At 38.6% G+C, this 19,769-nt stretch overlaps 1 protein-coding gene across 1 annotated transcript in view; it reads left to right on the top strand.

The window, feature by feature from the left end:
- LOC124284223 (von Willebrand factor A domain-containing protein 7-like) overlaps positions 1-19,769 on the top strand; it is a 188,456-nt gene that overhangs the window by 111,991 nt on the left and 56,696 nt on the right. Inside the window, exon 10 of the mRNA XM_046720285.1 lies at positions 13,553-13,803. Coding sequence (XP_046576241.1) covers positions 13,553-13,803 — 251 coding nt within the window. The remainder of the gene's footprint in view (positions 1-13,552; positions 13,804-19,769) is intronic.

Genomic DNA, 19,769 nt, shown 5'->3' with positions numbered 1-19,769 from the left:
ATGGCCCCAAAGCAGAACATTTAATGATGTTTATGATGCTTATCTGACATACATCAATAGACATTGAAAACAATTGCATCATTGTGTTTGGTGGGTATTGGTCTTTAAGGGTTTCACAGCATGTCATTGCAGCTGGAGCGTGAAGTGACACATATATAAACAATATTGACACTTATCAAAACATATCTCCTTCTGACATCAGTTGAATTGTTGTGTTTCCTGCATGCAGTGCCAACCAAAGATATGTATGATCTTCAAATGATATAGCTGAATTATAAAAACATAATTTTGGTAAAATTAACTTAAATTTGTAAAATTGATAAAGTTGCAAATAAGTTAAGACTAAATGGTTTCCGTGGACCTTCTTCAACTTCATAACTGTGCATGTAAAAGTCAATGTACAGGAAGGTGTCAAAGAGGTTGAACCTGTTGTGTACTTCGGCATGTGGATGTGGACTTGAAACATGTTTCCGTGATCTTAACATTGTTGACATTGGCTAACATGTCAACTAGGAATACACTATGAGTATGAGGAACAATAGACACGAATTGATATGAAGGAAATGTTGCTTTTGTTATGATGACATGACTGACTCATCATTCTTTGATGAGCAAAGAAAGACATCTGGAATAATAGAATTTTACATTTAAGAGCTTTCTGTTATGTTGTGTGATTTTAGAGATAGTCCAAAAGTATCTTCGACATATTTGGTATCGTTGACTATGTAAAGCATGGAGCTGTTACTGTTGAACAGACATTATATAATATTTTGCTGATCTCAATACAAAGTACAAACTTTTGTTTCGTTGTAATGTTTTTTTCATTCATACACTGCAAACGAAAGGTATATATGATCTTCAAATGATATAGCTGAATTAGAAAAACATAATTTTGGAAAAATTACCTTTAATTTGTAAAGTTCAACTCACATTTTCTCATCAAATGCCCTTTCTATTAAAACTGACCTTTGACCTTACCAAAATATTTTTGCGATGAGCATATATGTAATATTATTGTCCACAATTTTAAATCATGGTCTGAGCATTCCAAAACTATTTCTGTTATGAAAATCGGTCAAACCAAATAAGAGTTATTAAATTAAACCATCCAGTTATCGGTTAAAATATTGCCATAACTGACATGACATGTTGCACCCTAAAAAGGCCCCTACACGGTAGTCACGCACGGTAGCTGATGACAACCGGCTTTAAATCAAAGCCAAATCATTCCTGATTGTGAAAAATCACATTCCATTCGGTCGCCAGAACTGCACCACATTTTCACCATTTTTGAAGTCTGGCTTCTAGACCATATGGCGAGTCTGTGTCCACAAAAGGTGTTGAACAGAGTAGGAGAGCATCCAGATATCTGAGCACTGATATTGTGTTCAATTCTGAAACATCATTGACGATCAAAAAGGATAAATTCCTGTCCAATGGTAAAAACAAGTCACATTTGATAAAGGCTCTGACACAACAATTCATGAGATCAATATCCGAGTGAAACAAGCCAGTGTAGATGCTGACCTTCTCATTGTACAAACGGGTATTGATTATACTCATAAGGGGCACAAAACCATTGTTGTTGGGTCTGATGTTGATCTTCTGGTGGTGCTCCTTATTCATTTGTGTGCTTCAGAAAGATTGTACGTCCTTAAAATTGGGAGTGGAAAGACTGATGATCGTCTATATAACATTTCGTTGTTAAGGCAAGCATTGCCAGACAGCTTCATTTCTGGGTTGCTCTTACTCCATGCCATGACTGGTTGTGACACTACATCAGCCTTGTACAGACAAGGAAAGAAAAAATGTGTCATGTTGTTCACAAAACGACAGGACTTGCAACCACTTGTCAAAGCGTTCCATAATCAATTATCCACAAAGGATATGGTTGCGTTTGCAGGAGAGCAGTTCTTACTGGCATTGTATGGAGCACCGGAGTCTGTTAAATCCCTGAATGAGCACAGATATCATTGTTTCACAAACTGATTCCTTCAACGTTACATCTGTCAGGAGATATAGAACTCAATCCCGGTCCTATTGATGGTCTAGATGAGATGAGGAGGGACATTGTGAAACAGATAAAGGCGAGTGAGGATAGATTATCTAGGGATATAAGATCTATCAAAGATGACATTAGAGACATGAAATCTGACATCCACGAGCTCAGAGAGGACATAAACACTAGTAAACAAGAGCAGGATGTGATGAAATTAGATATTGAGGCTTTGAATGACAGGACAGTGGGTATTGAGAAGTATTTGGAAGAATTAGACACTAAACTGGAGGATCAAGAGCAACGTAGCAGACGAAACAATGTCGTGCTATATAATGTGCCTGAGAGCGGTCAACGAGAGACATACACTGAGAGTAAGAATAAAGTTTTTGACAGTTCTCAATAAGGCCAGGGTAGTGAAGAATCTCCCACCCTTAGTCCCGAGGGATATAGAAAGGGCACATAGACTGTCTACTAAGAAGGGTGACAAGGCTAGGCCCATTATAGCTCGCATGTGTCATTGGGAGGATAAGTGGCAATCGGTGAAAATGAGGAGTGTTCTGAAGGACCAGGGGGTGGGGATTGCTAACGACCTCACAACTTACCAACGCAAGGAACTTCAACGACGACGCAGTGAAAACCCTAACATACGTTACTATTTCAAGGGTAACAAACTGATGGAAGCACCCTGGGACGACCCGGATAGGACGACAGACACACCTGCACTCACCCAGTCTCCCTCACACCATGCTGGGAACACCTCGCGAGAGCGTAGCAACAGCCAAGGTCGTCCCCGTCGTGGTCTCAGGTCGGATTCGCGTCGCCCTCCAAGGGAACACTCCCACTAGGGGTGGGGCCAAGGCCACGATTATCGTAAACATTTTACGGCGCATCGGAAACGACCGGAGCAGAAAGATGTGACCTCTGCAACTGTTAACAATACATCGGACTTTGTGAACTTTGTGTTTTGGAATATTGGAGGGATAACACACAAATTATATGATAATGATTTTATTGATTATATCAAATCATTTGATGTCATTGGAATTAGTGAAACTTGTCAACTTGTCATAATATTTTCCTTGATTTTGAGGTGATTTTAAAAGCTGCAGATAAAATATCTACCCATGGAAGACTTTCCGGTGGGATATTAGTCTTGATACGTGACCAGTTTTGTAAATATCTGAAATGGACTAAAACAACAGAAAACGCTGTTTTTATACTATTTGATCGTGCATTATTTGGTCTGGACAGACATATCCTCTACGCATGTGTATACATTCAACCAGAAGGCTCGTCATGGTACGATAAACTATATCCACATTGTAAAAATGGAATAATTTTATTTCAAGATTCATTATTAGATGTTGTATCTGATCTACCAGATGTTTATATTCTCTGTGGTGGTGATTTTAATGCTCGAACTGGCACGAACCTGGACTTTGTAGAGGATGATTTATTAGAATACACAGAAAATCAAAAAGAATCCTATTGGGACTTTTTAATTGATTTTTTTAATCTAAAACGTTTTTCCGCCGACAGAACTCTAAACAATTTTGGTAAAACCTTACTAGATCTATGTTCTACCATGAATATCCATATTATGAACGGGCGATGTGGCAGCGACCTAGAAACTGGGATTTTACGTATATAGGCAATAATGGTACAAGCCTAATAGATTACATTATCTCATCATCGATATTATTTGACTTTGTTGGTGCTTTTAGCATACAATCTCGTATCGAGTCAGATCATTTACCAATAACACTATCAGTAAAGACAGATCATGTTAGATATTCTGACGGGTGTGACACACATCCAAATAATGCTTATAAGTTCTTCTGGGAAAAGGATAAAGCTGAACAATTTAGAGAGAATCTGTTTTCGGATCATGTTCAATCATTACTTGATAAATCAGTTGATAATGCATTCACAAATATTGATGACAGCATTAAATATGTCACTAATGCTCTCTGCTTAGCTGCGGAAAATATGAAAAGAAAAATTGGTACACCAAAGAAAATATCAAACAAATGGTATGATAGTGCATGTGAGAAACTTAAAACTAAACGTTGTAAGCTATTAAATAATTTTAGAAAATCGAAAGATAAGAGGTCATTTGAAGAATATTGTCAGATAAGAAATGAATATAATGTAGTATGTAAACAAAAGCGACTTGATTACTTTAAAGAAAAGCGGTTAGACATAGAAAATAGCATATGGGACTCAAAAATGTTTTGGCTTAAAGGTCACATAAACCCTAGGGGGTAAAAATACATAAATCACTAACTGGCATCGTTATAAATGAAACCCCGTCATTAAAACTACTCATTTCGACCTTTAATTGACTTAAATCGACCTTTTTGACAACAGTGCACAATTCTCACCCGCGAACGAAATTTCAACCAATCAGAGCGGCGCGACTCTGTGACGTCATATGAGGAATAGCTTTGAGGGCCGATGCAGAATTCATCTACATTTTAGGGGGTAAATTATCTTGTTTACAGGCTTGTATAAACCTGAAATCGTGACAATTGTTGTGGAAAATGAAAGCTATATGTTCTCACAATCTACTGGCATTTAATTTTGTCTCCTGCTTTGCCTAGTTTCCGAGTTACAACTTGTTTTCATAGACGCTTCTGTCACAATTGATTGGTGTCGTTAGGCCCTATTTGTATAATGACTGATCCAAATTGATCCCATTTCTGTGTTTTTACCTCGATATTTAATCATGTCATGTAAAAATCTGTTTGTATTCTCAAAACAGTGTCGGCCCATAAGTTTTCACATGCAATACAGCAATTAATACTCCCTTGTTGTAACCTGTGTTAGGTGGTATAAACCTACACATGTTATTTGTCATCATTCACTTGATGGTCAGTTAATGAATTTATAACAGGTATAATTAGTGGTAACACACTTAGATTACCCGACAAAGGTTCCCATTTGGCATTTCTTGTGTCTGGAGTAAATATTCAACATGATGAACATCGATCAAAGGATTAACCGATAACACGCTGATTGATTTATTACTTTTATCTTACACAGCGGAATTGTCAAAAGGTAGTGTTTATGTATGTAGATTTACTAATCTATACTGAATACACTCTGCCGTGTCGGTGTCTGCGTAAAAACAACGTCCTTCTTTCAAAGGACTAACCGGCAATACATTGATTGATTGCCCATTATTGGCTAACTAAATTACTGTTTTTAATGAAAGGCGGACATTATGCAATTAGTTGACAGGTGTGCTATCTTGGGTGACCAATGAGACTATACACCAATACCTGAAAAGATTTATCACTTTTTCGTATATTAAACTGTTAAAAGACACATCATTTGGAACAGTTTCGTGGATATTGATGGATACATTCCTCGAACAAGGTAATGGCCTGATATTGTTCCTATAACTTTAATCTGTTTTAATTTTAATATTTGCATTTTGTTTTTTAATCATTTGTCGTAGCATTCAACAGAATCATTGTTTTCGCCGTGAAGTGTAATGAGACAGACAACATACACTAGGGTGTGTGTGCGAATTATGATTCACATTGGCAAACTATAAAATGTCTAGATATTACAGTTCTGTTATAAATTCACTATAAGTATCAGCAGATCGTCAGCTTTTTATTTAGTTTCAAAATGCATAAAAGTATGATAATAAACTAATTAGGATTATAAGACCAAATATAAAGACGCACATTGACTAGTATCTACATACTGGTGAGTGGACATTAACCATGTGAATGTAGCAAGAAATTTATCGCGCAGTATTGTGACTTCGACACCCACCTCGCTTCCGTGGAAGAAATCGTTATGTTATAAGTTGTGTCATGCAAAATCCTTTTGGTTATGATTCCAATACATATTTAACTACGAGTAGAAAGTAGTTTTGATTTTCTAAATTGATGAAAACAAACTATAATCTCTTTAATTCTAACAGACTTTACAATTTTCAAAAATGGCGGCGCCCTGTCGGGAACATCCGCCAGTCTGTGGATAAATGCTATTTAGGTTTGTTTTCACCGAGTTACAAAATCAAAACTACTTTCTACTGGTAGTAAAATATTTATTTTATTGATGGCCAATAGGATTTTGCATGACATAGCTTATAACATAACAATTTCTCTCCTGGCAGCGAGGTGGGTGTCAATATAATACTACTTACAATATTATTGTTACTTCGACCACAACCTCACTTCCGAGGAAGAAATCGTTATGTTACAAGTTGTGTCATGGAAAATCTTTATGGTCATCAATCATATACATATTTTACTACAACTAGTAAGTAGTTTTGATTCTTTAACTTCCGTGAAGCGATCTGAACACAAGTAAGATATCGTTTCAGGCTTCCACAACGCTCGCTTCGCACTCACAAACATAATCCATTTAGCACGAACTGCGGGGTCCTGTGGAAATCTGTGCATGGTGACACCATCGCCCGACCCCCTAGGAGCAATTGACGACAAAACAACGATTCGGCATGTCGTCGTTGATGTCGAGAAATCATCAAAATGATGAGCATGCTACACACTTTCTATACAACTAACTGAAAATCGTTCCTCATATGACGTCACTGCAGTGCTCTGGCGACAGAGTTACGTAACCTGTCTGTGGTTTCGTTGGCGGGCGAGAGAGAAGCAGGCGACTTTTTGGCCACTTTTAATCGCTCGGTATTAATTAACCACAAGTTTTTAAAGAATAAATTTGGTGTTCCGCATAAGACTAACCACAAATCTTTCATATGTAATGGTTAAAAGAGTAACAAAAAAAAAAGTTTAGTGGTTCTTTAAACTGAAAACTTTGAACACTTCTATCGTAGCAAAAAAACAATATTAGTATGAATGAGTGGCATCAACATTTTAGAAATCTTCTCAACTTAGAAACGGATAATAATACTGATAACTTTGTTGACGACGCAAATCCATCAACGTCTCCTGACCCTAATTTTGCGCTAACAGAGGATATGCTGGACTCTCCTATTAGTAGGGACGAGATTCTGGAAAGCATTAAATGCTTAAAACCCAATAAATCACCAGGTATTGATGACGTAATACCCAAGTTAATTAAGAATTCGGCAGATATTTTAGCACCATATTTAGAATTATTATTCAATATAATATTAGAAAATGGTAGTTTTCCAACTTGTTGGACAATCGGCATTATTGTCCCGCTCCATAAACAAGGAAGTATCGATAATCCAAATAACTATAGAGGCATTACTCTTTTGAGTATTTTTAGTAAGGTTTTCACTTCTATCATTAACAGAAGATTAGTAGCTTGGGAGAGACATTGAATAAAATAAAATGAATCTCAGGCAGGTTTTAGACATGGATATACGACTACTGACAATATGTTTATATTGCAAAGTATTATACAGAGATACCTCAACATCAAAGGTGGTAAACTCTATACACTTTTCGTTGATTTCGAAAAAGCATTTGATTCAGTTGATAGACAAAAGCTATGGTCTATTTTTAATACCCATGGTCTAAGTCCTAAAAAGGAAAAAATTATTCATAATATGTATGAAAATGTTAAAGCTTGTGTTAAGAATAACAATGAATTCTCAGATTCGTTTGAACTACAAATCGGGGTAAGACAAGGCTGTATACTTAGCCCATTTTTATTTTTCATAAATGAATTAGCAACTCAAATTGAAAACAATTGTGAGTATGGAATACAGTTACACCCTGACCTAGTACATATTTTTCTTCTGCTTTTTGCAGACGATATCGTGCTATTCTCAAGCACTGTTGCAGGTTTACAAAGACTTATACAAGAACTTGAGAATTATTGTGACCAGTACAAATTAGCTGTAAATAGAAATAAAACTAAAGTAGTAGTTTTTAAAAAAGGGGGACGTTTATCAAAAAATGAGAAATGGTTGTATAAAGGTGAAGAATTAGAATGCACCAGTTCGTACAAATATTTGGGAATGTTCTTTAGTAATTGTTTATCTTGGACAACACATGTTAATTACGCTTGTTTGCAAGCACAAAAGGTCATGATAGGTATCTTTAAACAATTAAATGTACTTGGTGACATAAATATAAGTTCATACTTTAAAATATTTGATGCCAAAATTAAACCAATTCTATTGTATGGAGCCGAAATATGGGGTTTGAATTATTACAGCGATATTGAAAGAGTTCAATTGAAAACATGTAAAAGATTTCTTGGTGTTAAATCCAATTCGATGAATACAATGGTGTATGGAGAATTCGGTAAATACCCGATGCACTTATTTACAAATATCAGAGTTATAAAATACTGGTTAAAATTACTGAAGATGCCTTCTTATAGGCTACCAAGAAATGTTACAATATGATGATGCTATTCGATAAAAATGGACACACAAATTGGGTTTCTGCTGTTAGACATTTTCTATTCTCGAAAGGGTTTGGTTTTGTATGGAACGATCAGTATGTTGATTCTGAGGGTAAGTTTATTTTAGAACTAACACAAAGATTAAAAGATATCTATTTGCAAGAATGGTTTGAAAAGATATCACTTTCCAGTAAATGTCTGTATTATAAGATGTTTAAATGTACTTTTGACTCCGAAACTTATCTTTCATGTCTAAACATAAAAAAGTATAGGATAGCGTAAGCAGATTGAGATGTTCTTCACATGATTTATCTATCGAAAGTGGAAGATTTAAAAATGTCAAAAAAGAAAATAGAACTTGTAAACTATGTGATCTTAACCAAATAGAAGATGAATATCATTTTCTTTTAATTTGCCCTGCTTATAATTCAATCAGAAAGTTGTATATTAAGAAATATTATTGTGCCCATCCAAACCTTTATAAATTCTCAGCATTGTTGAATAACAAACCCATACTATACTTCACAACTTGTCCATGTTTGTTTACTATGCCATGTTGTTTAGGACAGAATATATCTCACAAACACAATGTAACCTAAAGTTGATTATTTTCCCTTCTTCATGTTTATTATCCGTGCGTGTAAATATTGATTTATAAATGCATTGTACTACAGGCCTGTGGCCTTTCAGTACCGGAAATAAATATAACAGACAGGGAAGAGCCGTTGCCAAGTGTCCCATTCACACACAAATGCAGTTATCTGCCTTGCCACCTATACTGGTAGCGGCGAGAGAACATTGTCTGAGGATATATATCTGCAAGTGCGGCACCAGAGACATTGATCAACATTATCAAATGCAATTGTAAAACAGGATGTGAGCGTATGTGTGGGTGCGGGATGGAAAGGCAGGATTGAAATGTTCGCGTCTAGGTGGATATTGTCACGGTAATTGCAGCAATTCAAACACGGTATACCTTGCAGAGGAGGATGAAACATCTCATGGATTGTCTTCCAGCGACGGTGGTGAGAGTGAAGTTGAAGATGAGACACAGCCTTCAGCTTCCTCCAGACTGACAAGGAAAAGAAAATTACATTTTTAGATCTTTAATAATACGTGTTTGGAGATGCCTTGTTACATATTTTGTAAATAGCGTTGGATAGTCTTGGTATTCTGCAGAATATCAGTTATTTTAGGTACTGTCAGGTTGAGTTATGACAGTTTCTTGAAATTGTGAGTATCCAAGGGCGATAACTTGTTTTAAAGCATGGAAATGTTATATTTGGTGGTTTGTTGTGAAAAAGACATTAAACAATACACTTCAAGGTATTTTGGACATATCTAAGCCTTAGTATTGTACCTATACAAATTCTATTTTTAGCACAAAAAGGGCCACAACTCCGAAATGTGAATTGTTTTTCTTTCTGAAATAATAGTCAACAATTTTGAGATATCTTCACTCAGTTGTCAAACATTTATGTACTTATGTACAGAAATAAGGAAGTTCAAGCACAATTTGTCTTCTAGCTTAGCAAAAGGTTGCATAGAGTAGCCATGTTTGCACGTGCACTATGGATTTTGCTCAAGTGGGATTTTAGGGGACCTTTAGTATGTTATGTAGGAAGGTTTGTAGAACATATCTACCAAGTTTTATTTCTTCATCATTTTTTCCCGACCTTTTTGCTAATTTGACTGGCCTATACTACGAGATCCAGGATACATGCATGCATGCGTACATACATACATACATACATACATACATACATACATACATACATACATACATACATACATACATACATACATACATACATACATACATACATACATACATACATACATACATACATACATACATACATACACAGGGGGGTTGAAGCCCAAATCCACCATTTTCTTTTTATGACGTAACATAGGTGTGACCTTTGTGTGACCTAATCGATTGTTGAACCGATTGTTGGGGTTTTTTATGTTTGAAATTTGAGAGTAAAGTTTTAAAATGTTGAGTAAAAGTGAAAGTTTTACAGGAGAACACATATTTCTTATCAAGTAATATATATATATATATGACACATGCTAAATCATTTCATCACTGTACAATCAAACTACTTGAGATATTCAGTGACCATAAGTCGTCAACTGCTTACTATTTCCTGTCTTTAATTCCGGTCAGACACTCGTCTCCCTACATAACGGAACCTGACCACTTGTCAGCATACATTCAACATCACATTGAAAATTATCCATGCCATGTACTCATGATTACAGTCTGACCTTTAAACAGCGGAAAGCTGACCGTATGTGACCACGCTGAAAATTATCACCAACCATGTACACATGATTATAGTCTGACCTTTAAAAAGCGGAAAGCTGACCGTATGTGACCACGCTGAAAATTATCACCAACCATGTACACATGATTATAGTCTGACCTTTAAAAAGCGGAAAGCTGACCGTTTGTGACCACGCTGAAAATTATCACCAACCATGTACACATGATTATAGTCTGACCTTTAAAAAGCGGAAAGCTGACCGTATGTGACCACGCTGAAAATTATCACCAACCATGTAGACATGATTACAGTCTGACCAATAAATTACAATAAAACAATTTCTGGTCAACTTGAACGGGCGAGCACAGGAAGCCACACACAGGAAGCTAAACACATCAACCCTCCCAGGTCCGCACCAACTGTCACCTACTTGAACATATTTGTACACGCATAAGCATAATTGATACAAATGACAGCATTAAATACTTAAAAATGGTGGTCAGTTTTAATGACTGGATGGAGGTGCTTTTAACAAACAAAACACCTTACACTATGTCATCCAATCACAGCTGTCACATGTCTCTTCAGTTACGGCTCAGCGAACAAGGGATTGTGCTGTGCAGAATAGCATAATGTTATGTATTAATGCCTATAGACAGGGCCCCATTCAAGCATATACAGGCCCACGTGCAATTCTAAAGCTACAACCGTTTATTGTTGACAGATATGTAAACTACTTGTTCCTTGTGTGACAGCGTATTTTAAACTTTGATTTAACAAAATGCGCTCTGATATTTTGACCTTATAAATAGCAGCTAAATTCCCCCTCATTGTGTGATATTAATTCTACGTTGAACACGTATGCTGAGTCTGTCTCATAGTCCCTGAACCACATTATTTTCCCTACTGCCATGCCCTCTCTGCAGAGCTAAAGCCCTAAATAAAGCAAGTCTGGATTTCCTCAGGTTCTGAATCTCTGGGGTCATTAGGGCTCCTTTTCAATTTAAACGGGCTTGTTTGTTACTATCAAAATTATATGTATATATATATTCAGAGGCTAAGCATTAGTCTAAGCTGTGTGAACACTCGAGTCGGCAAACTCATACCACTCATAAGAAAATTGAATAATAATCACAGACCACTAAGGTGAACCTGAAGGTGACGCACACGCCGGGGCCAGAAAGGGGAGGGTGGGGTTCAACAATCGATTAGGTCACACAAAGGTCACACCTAAGTTACGTCATAAAAAGAAAATGGCGGATTTGGGCTTCAACCCCCCTGTGTACAACAGGAGGGAACGTACAGGAGTATAATGGTGGAACAGGTCACAGAGGTACTGAGGAGCTAGACCATGTAAACTTTTGAAAACAAGGAGTAGAGTTTTATATTTTATGCGGTAGCGGACGGGAAGCCAGTGAAGTGAGTGAAAAGCGGGAATAATGTGGTCTGATTTCTTTGACTGAGAGACCACTCTGGCTGCAGTATTCTGCACCTTCTGAAGCTTGTGTATAAGATAATTTGGGAGACCCACAAAGTAGACACGAACACAGTCTAAATAAATAATCTGTAGGCTTGATGATCTAGGTATGGCTATTGTTCTCCAATCAGTGATGGATGCTTGGGCCTGACTTGAACAATACAATGTGTGTGAACTGATCAATCAGCTTGGACTGAGTTAATAGCTCAAATCCAGTCATGCCTGTAAACTTTGTGTTTTTTCACAAATAAACCACCTTAACGTTGATATTTCGAAAAACTGCTTTAACAAATGTGATCACAACATCTTCATACAAAACTCTGCCAAATATGTGCTCTGAAGCTTGTCTCTTTCTCGTGAAATCGCACAATATGTGAGAGCTCAGTTGAGGTGCAGCCAGCCGGCCCGACACTCTGTAAGCGGATACAAAGGTGTCTTTGATGAACTGTCGAAGAGTATATCACAGGCGAAAAGACAAGTGCGGGCCTATTAAACTAGTGAATGCTGCAGTGAGTTTAGTCAGTGTACGACGTTATCATTCGAACAATGCACGAGAACAAGATGAGGAGTTGAATGGACTACTGTGAGCATTCCGACCTTGAAAGCTGCGTGTGTGTGGGGTTCCACATGAACGCCATACAAACGTCAGCATCACACGTCGTCACATATATTTTCTGTTTTCTTTTTTTCTGAGGAGGGGTGGATGGGGATGTAACGGCATTCCTCGCCATTGCCATGTGGAGCTCGTCCGGGAAATTATTTGGAGACGTGCACGCCGACGTCGACTTTGTTTGGGGCAGGTGCCGTTTGAGGAGTGAACAATGATGTTTTACTCCCCCCTCATATGAGGTGGCTGTTTGCGGCCTTACACAGCAAAGATGTTCTGTTGGTTGTTATGTTGGATTCTGGTGTCCCCCGTCGTGATAGTACTGGAATAGTTCTAAAAGCGGCGTAAAACCCAACTCACTCACTCACTCATGTTGGACCTTGTCCCGTTCTCGTCCATCGGTTGCCATTCCTAAAGCCTCTTTGTATTTCTGTCATCATCTGTTATGATTTAATATCCCCCACTTTTATTGGAGGTTATAAATTGTATTTTTTTTGTCATAAAGCATGAATATTAAGAACGGTGTAAATCCATTTGCATCAGGGACACCTCTACAGAAAAAAAACACTCAGCCTATGACTCCAATGCACTATAGGAATGTGACAGGAGTCCCCTAGTTTAACATACGCTTATGAAAGCCGTAGCGGTGAAACACCGTTATGTAACAGGTACCTGAGTTAGACTATATAGTTCATTTTATCTTCATAATCGTTAGATGCTGTGACCAGATGGAACTCGAGTGAACATTCCGAGCTTCCATAAAAGTAACACGAGGTTTAAATGTCTGATACAGATGTGTATTATCATTTGAACTTTGATGCAACAAGATGCACACTTAATTCCCATATACATTTATGTCTTTCCTTTAGGTCTGGCTTTGTGCAATTACAACTCTGATCTGTACTTCTTCACGGATGCATCTGCCAAATTCCCAGAGGTGTTGTCATCAGTACAGTCACTGGCTACACAGAAGAATGTTCGACTGCAGATGTTCCTGACGGATGACTTGTGCGGGTCGAGCACCGCCCTGGATTACTACAGAAAACTGGCCACATATACTGGAGGGTCTGTCTTCATCACAAGCAAGGACGGTATCGCCAGGGTTGCCTCGATACTAAAGGTAACAACTCTATGTTTAAAAGATTATTTCTTAATGTGTTAAGAATGTGTGGAGGACCCTTATTTCATTTAAGAGGTATCGAGCTGTAATTCCATTTGAAACCAAACGCAAGTAGGGAGTACCGATCACGGTGTTCTATGAGTAAGTGTAGTCTTAAAGTCCGCCCTCAGATCGGACAGGATGAACTGACACACACATCTGTACCGCAGATCACGAGGACCCTGGAATAATCCGGACCGTGCCGAGAAGGTCCAACCCATCTCACCTCGACTCATTGTAGGGTAGCCTGTGATAGGCTTTGGTAGCCTGTGGTAGGCTGTGTACGAGATGTATAACCAAGGATTAATCTAAAGGCGGATGTTTGTGAGTTTGTGGTTTGTGAGTTTGCCGCTGTGTGTGTGCCTGTATTTGTGACTGTGTGCGATGTGTTTGTGACTATGTATGCCTGTGATTGTGTATAATGTGTATAAACTTACCACACTTTTAAGTATTTAGTGCTCTCCTGAAATTGTGTTTTATTGTACTGTAAAGGAAAGACTACCGATGTGTACATGGAATGGCTGTTGAAGTATTTTAGTGCTGTCCAGAAATTGTGTTTTATTGTAGTGTAAAGGAAAGACTACCCATGTGTACATGGAATGGCTGTTGATAGCCTGGATAATGTCTAACGTGAATGAGTAAAACCCAGGCGGCTGAGGAGGGTTTAGTATGTCTCACAGTCCCCGAACCACATTATTGTCCCTAATGCCTAGCCCTCCCTGCAGTGCTCAAGCTATAAATGAAGCAAGTCTAGATTTCCTCAGGTTCAGGTTCCCGAATCTCTGGGCTCACTGGGACTCCTTTTCAATTTAAATGGGTTTATTTGTTTATCAAAATTATATATATTCAGGGACTAATCATTATTCTAGTCTGTTCTCTAACCAGGAAAAAACAGATACAAGAACAATGCTCCATGTAACCGCTGTGCGGAAGATGATGCATAGTCCCAATGTCTATGTCCTGTTCGTACAAAATGGACCAGCACCCAAAGTAAAGTCAGTCGTCTTCCTGACATTGTGTCACTGACGTGAAATACAATAAAAAGGAGCCCAGGGACTTTCTTCATTTTCAGAAGCTGTGGAAATCTAGACTTGCCACATTTTCTAGACTTGCGTGGGATTTCTTAGATATATGTGCTTCAGGGTTTGTGTGACAGACTATCATTCCCAATGAGAGTGGACAATTGCAGTCGTTGAGTTTGCAAGATGCGATTCATGAGGCCAAAAGCACTTTTAGATCTTTAAATACATTAATGATAACAAGTAGAGTATAGAAAACTAACACGTCATTGAAACATATGCCTAGTATGGATTGACATACATGGGTAGGGGGTACGGTTTTTCTGGTGTCGGTGAGTCACGTTCTCGTCAATAAAAGCTGCCTCTAAGATGACCACCGCTACCACAAGTCAAATGTAGTTATATTAAGTTTTTAAAGCAATCAGGAACTATTTATGAAAAAAAACCCATCAAGTACGCATGTGCAAACATACAAAATTGTAATGTAAGCAACAAACAATTGTCGACAGCACGGATGTAATTTACGTTATGTCAGATTGTATTACCCACAACTAAAAATTAGAAACTGTTACAGTATCAAATTGAGTGAGTGTTTGAGTTAAAATCTAGTCACTTTGGCCATATTTCAGCCATATCGTGACTAAAACAGTTAATATATAACTAATTTATAATGTTATCATATACAATCTGTCGCCAAAGGACACTTAACAACTAGCATATCACAGTTAGAGATTTACAACTAGCATTGAACTTAAAATCATATACTATATAGTACAATACAATATAAAAGCTGGCTATAGATCACAGCAACTGAAGGCAGACCACCATACTAGGGCCATGGGCATTGCAGTACATTTGCTTCCTGCATGGGCCCTGGCTGGATTTACATCATCCCTTCAGCTGTTAGCAATTTAGATGTAATTAGTCATACATTAAAAATACACATATGCTACGATTAAAAATGTGGAGAGTTTAAATTTACTTTGAATTTTTTTGGACTTACGTACCCTCTCAGGAGGACAATAATTTTACAGTTTTACAATACCAAAAAACGAATGATATAGTTTAGACAACAAGCAGGTTATGTCTACGAGAGATTCTGGCCAGTTGTAGACAGACCAGTAATGTTCGTTTTAAAGACTGATTTTTTAAGAACGTAATCATACGTGACGGTGATAATATTGTAGCGTTGCTACGAGGCGTTATGAACAACCATTTCCTTCTATAGTTTAATACAGCATCGACGCAGATAGACAGCCTCAGAACCCGGATGATCACTTTAGATAAACAAAATGTATTTTACGCTTAATTGACTTTTAGAATGGTTCATGACTTTACATGGGAAACCCCAAAACCCCAAACATCACGTGTTAGTACCCGTTTGAATTTCTGCATGCGAGCAGAGCAATGCTCATTCAATGGATTCCATTGTCGATCATGCTACCTTTTTACCCTAACGTAAATTACTAGAGGTGTTAGGTAAATTTCATACGAATATCTTTTCGGAATCATTACTTAAGATGATAAAACGATTTAACATGTTGATGAAATTGAAGAGTACGTTTTGTCAACTATACAGATTCTTCATTAATTTACTCTAAATAAGGATATATCCAAAAGTAAACAAATGTTTTATTCCAATGTCTCATTGTGTAATTGATGCTTGGACATGTCTCAGTGTTGCACGACTGTCTCGGTCATGTTTTCAGAAAAATGTTACATATCTGGAGCAAAGATTTTTACCGTTTTTGTCATCTATGGCGTTTGATCAAAATTCAGTCTTTGAATTTAACATGAACGTAAGTTACAACGTAATGTACGTCACGCAGTAGAACCGTAAGATGGTGAAGGTGTTTAACAGTTAAAGGCAAAATATATTCATTCCCATTTTGTATGATTCCATGGCGTTTTCGTGAAAGGGAACGTTTTATTTTCAGGCTTCTGATTTTAATCTTTGATGCAATGTAAATGTGCTATGCGTGGTGGAGTCAATTCCGGATCTTGAACAGGTATTATGTGGCGTCAACAGTGTGAAATACGCTTTACACTGAGTACACATTCTTTATGTTTTCAGATGTATTAATTGTTTCTTTATTCGATGCTTGAATCAAAACAAGAACCAAAGAGTTCATTTTCTCGCGGTTTATGTTGGTACTACTAGTTACCCATGATCGTAAATTACTTGGGCGCTAACGGGTACCTTACTTCAAACAGTGCTGCAAATTTAATTATTGTTCACTGACTGCTGAAAAAGTACAGACTGTTCATTTACAAGTTGTAGTTTTGGAAAATAAACATTTTGTTTTGACTGAAGTGATTCTTTTTTTTTGCTATCCTCTCTGAATTGTGCAATTTCGTTGGGAATGACTACATGACTGAAGTCCGTAAGTTATTTAATATGAAGATAATATGAAAATATATGGGTATTCCTAGAGTGTGTCCCATCAATGTCAGACGCTCAGAGTTAATAGTCTGAAACAATTTTTGTGTGAAATGAATACTCTAACTATTCTCATATGCGCTGTTTTATTGTCTATAAATTATCATGAATTATTCGGGCCAGTAAGGTATCTGAAGAATAGTGACATTTTTTTACCATTAGAGCCACTGGCTAGTGACATTTTGAATCTATTTCTAACATTGCTGTGGCCGTGTTTGTGTCTCTGTGTCTTTCTGTGTCTGTGTTTGTGACTGTGTGATGCGTGTCTCCGTGTATCTGTGTGGCAGTGTTTGTGACAATGGGATGTGTATCTCTGTGTGTGGCCGTATTTGTGACTATGTGATGTGTGTGTCTGTGTGGCTGTGTGATGAGGGTGTGTCAGTGTTTGTGACTGTGTGATGCGTGCATCTGTGTCTCTGTGTGTGGCCGTGTTTGTGACCGTGTGATGTGTGTCTCCATGTCTCTGTGTGGCTGTGTTTGTAACTGTGTGATGCGTGTATCTGTGTCTCTGTGTGGCTGTGTTTGTGACAGTGTGATGCGTGTCTCTGTGTGGCTGTGTTTGTGACTGTGTGGTGTGTGTCTCTGTGTCTCTGTATGGCCGTGTTTCTAACTGTGTGATGCGTGTCTCTGTGCCTGGCCGTGATTGTGACTGTGTTATTTGTGTCTCTGTGTGGCTGTGTGATGAGGGTGTGTCTGTGTTTGTGACTGTGTGATGCGTGTTTCTGTGTGTCTGTGTTTGTGACTGTGTTATGTGTGTCCCCATGTCTCCGTGTGGACGTGTTTGTGACTGTGTGATGCATGTCTCTGTATCTCTGTGTGTGGCCGTGTTTGTGACCGTGTGATGTGTGTCTCCATGTCTCTGTGTGGCTGTGTTTGTAACTGTGTGATGCGTGTATCTGTGTCTCTGTGTGGCTGTGTTTGTGACTGTGTGGTGTGTGTCTCTGTGTCTCTGTGTGGCCGTGTTTCTAACTGTGTGATGCGTGTCTCTCTGTCTGGCCGTGATTGTGACTGTGTTATGTGTGTCTCTGTGTGGCTGTGTGATGAGGGTGTGTCTGTTTTTGTGACTGTGTGATGCGTGTCTCTGTGTGTCTGTGTTTGTGACTGTGTTATGTGTGTCTCTATGTCTCTGTGTGGCCGTGTTTGTGACTGTGTGATGTGTGTCTCTATGTCTCTGTGTGGCCGAGTTTGTGACTGTTTTATGTTTGTCTCTGTGTCTCTGTGTGGCCGTCTTTGTGACTGTGTTATGTGTGTCTCTATTTCTCTTTGTGGCTGTGTTTGTGACTTTGTTATGTGTGTTTCTATGTCTCTGTGTGGCCGTGTTTGTGACTGTGTTATGTTTGTCTCTATGTCTCAATGTGGCGTTGTTATGTGTGTCTCTATGTCTCTGTGGCACCGTGTTTGTGACTGTGTGATGTGTGTCTCTATGTCTCTGTATGGCTGTGTTATGTGTGTGTCTCTATGTCTCTGTATGGTATATTGGTTACACCTACTTGGGTTGTCAGTCCAGATTTGAAGAGGTCAGGCACCCATGAAGGGCCACCTCCTCGTGGTGGGTGCTGGGTCACGCCAAGCGCCCTTCAACCCCCCGTTGTGGACCCGGGGGCATATTTGGTCCACCAACCTGTTCGCCGTGGGTTGCGCCCCCTGTGTCGGTGGAGGACGGGATCCTGGTGGTTGAGGGCACTGGTTCCAGGAACAGTGTTCCTTTGCCCAACACACCACTTTGGCCCTTACTTCACCTAGACGGGTGGTTGAACTGGCCCGGTTCAATCAATCGGCTGGTCACGTCATGCCCTGTGCATGGAAACTGCTTTCAATATTTGCTGTTTTGAACAATTCAGACCATTTTGACTTTGAATATTCAAATGTTTGCTGAAATTACATTGCCTAGAGTCCTGTGCCAGAAGGCGGTGGCTCATGGGCCAATCTGGTGATATGGATCTCTGAATTCTGAGTTTCTTGAGATTAATGTCATGGGCCGAACCAGCCTGACATTTATTCTTTTAGATTTCTTAGCTATTCATGTCTGTGTTTCTGGAGTATAGCCTCCCTGTAACCCTGGTGTTGCAGTCTGGTTTCCACTGCAACATCGTCCATGTTGACACTCGATGGCGGGTGGGGGGCAGGGTTGCCGAACCTTATTATTTTACTATGGCTCAAAACACGCATTCTGGTTCGTCTAAAACAAATAAACGGAGACATCTTTCTTCTTCATCTGATGAGGAGGTATCCCCTTTATTGACTGAATCCTGGCCAAGATTTGTGGTTATTGCAACTGATGATGGGAGTCCGTTAAATATCAATCCTTTTGCCGTCTCCAAGGGCATCCAAGGTGTCTGCGGAGAGGTAAAGAATGTCACCCGCCTCCGAAATGGTTCACTTTTGGTAGAATGTGTTCGGAGGCAGCAATCTGTCAATCTGCTGGGATTACAGCAGTTTGTGAATAAACAGGTTGTTGTCTCAGTGCA

This window comes from Haliotis rubra, unplaced genomic scaffold (assembly GCF_003918875.1).
Source record: "Haliotis rubra isolate DU_JTF1 unplaced genomic scaffold, ASM391887v1 Scf331, whole genome shotgun sequence".
NCBI classification, from domain to species: Eukaryota; Metazoa; Mollusca; class Gastropoda; order Lepetellida; family Haliotidae; genus Haliotis; species Haliotis rubra.
Note: the sequence above shows the minus strand (reverse complement) of the source record. Positions and strands in the feature narration are given on the sequence as shown.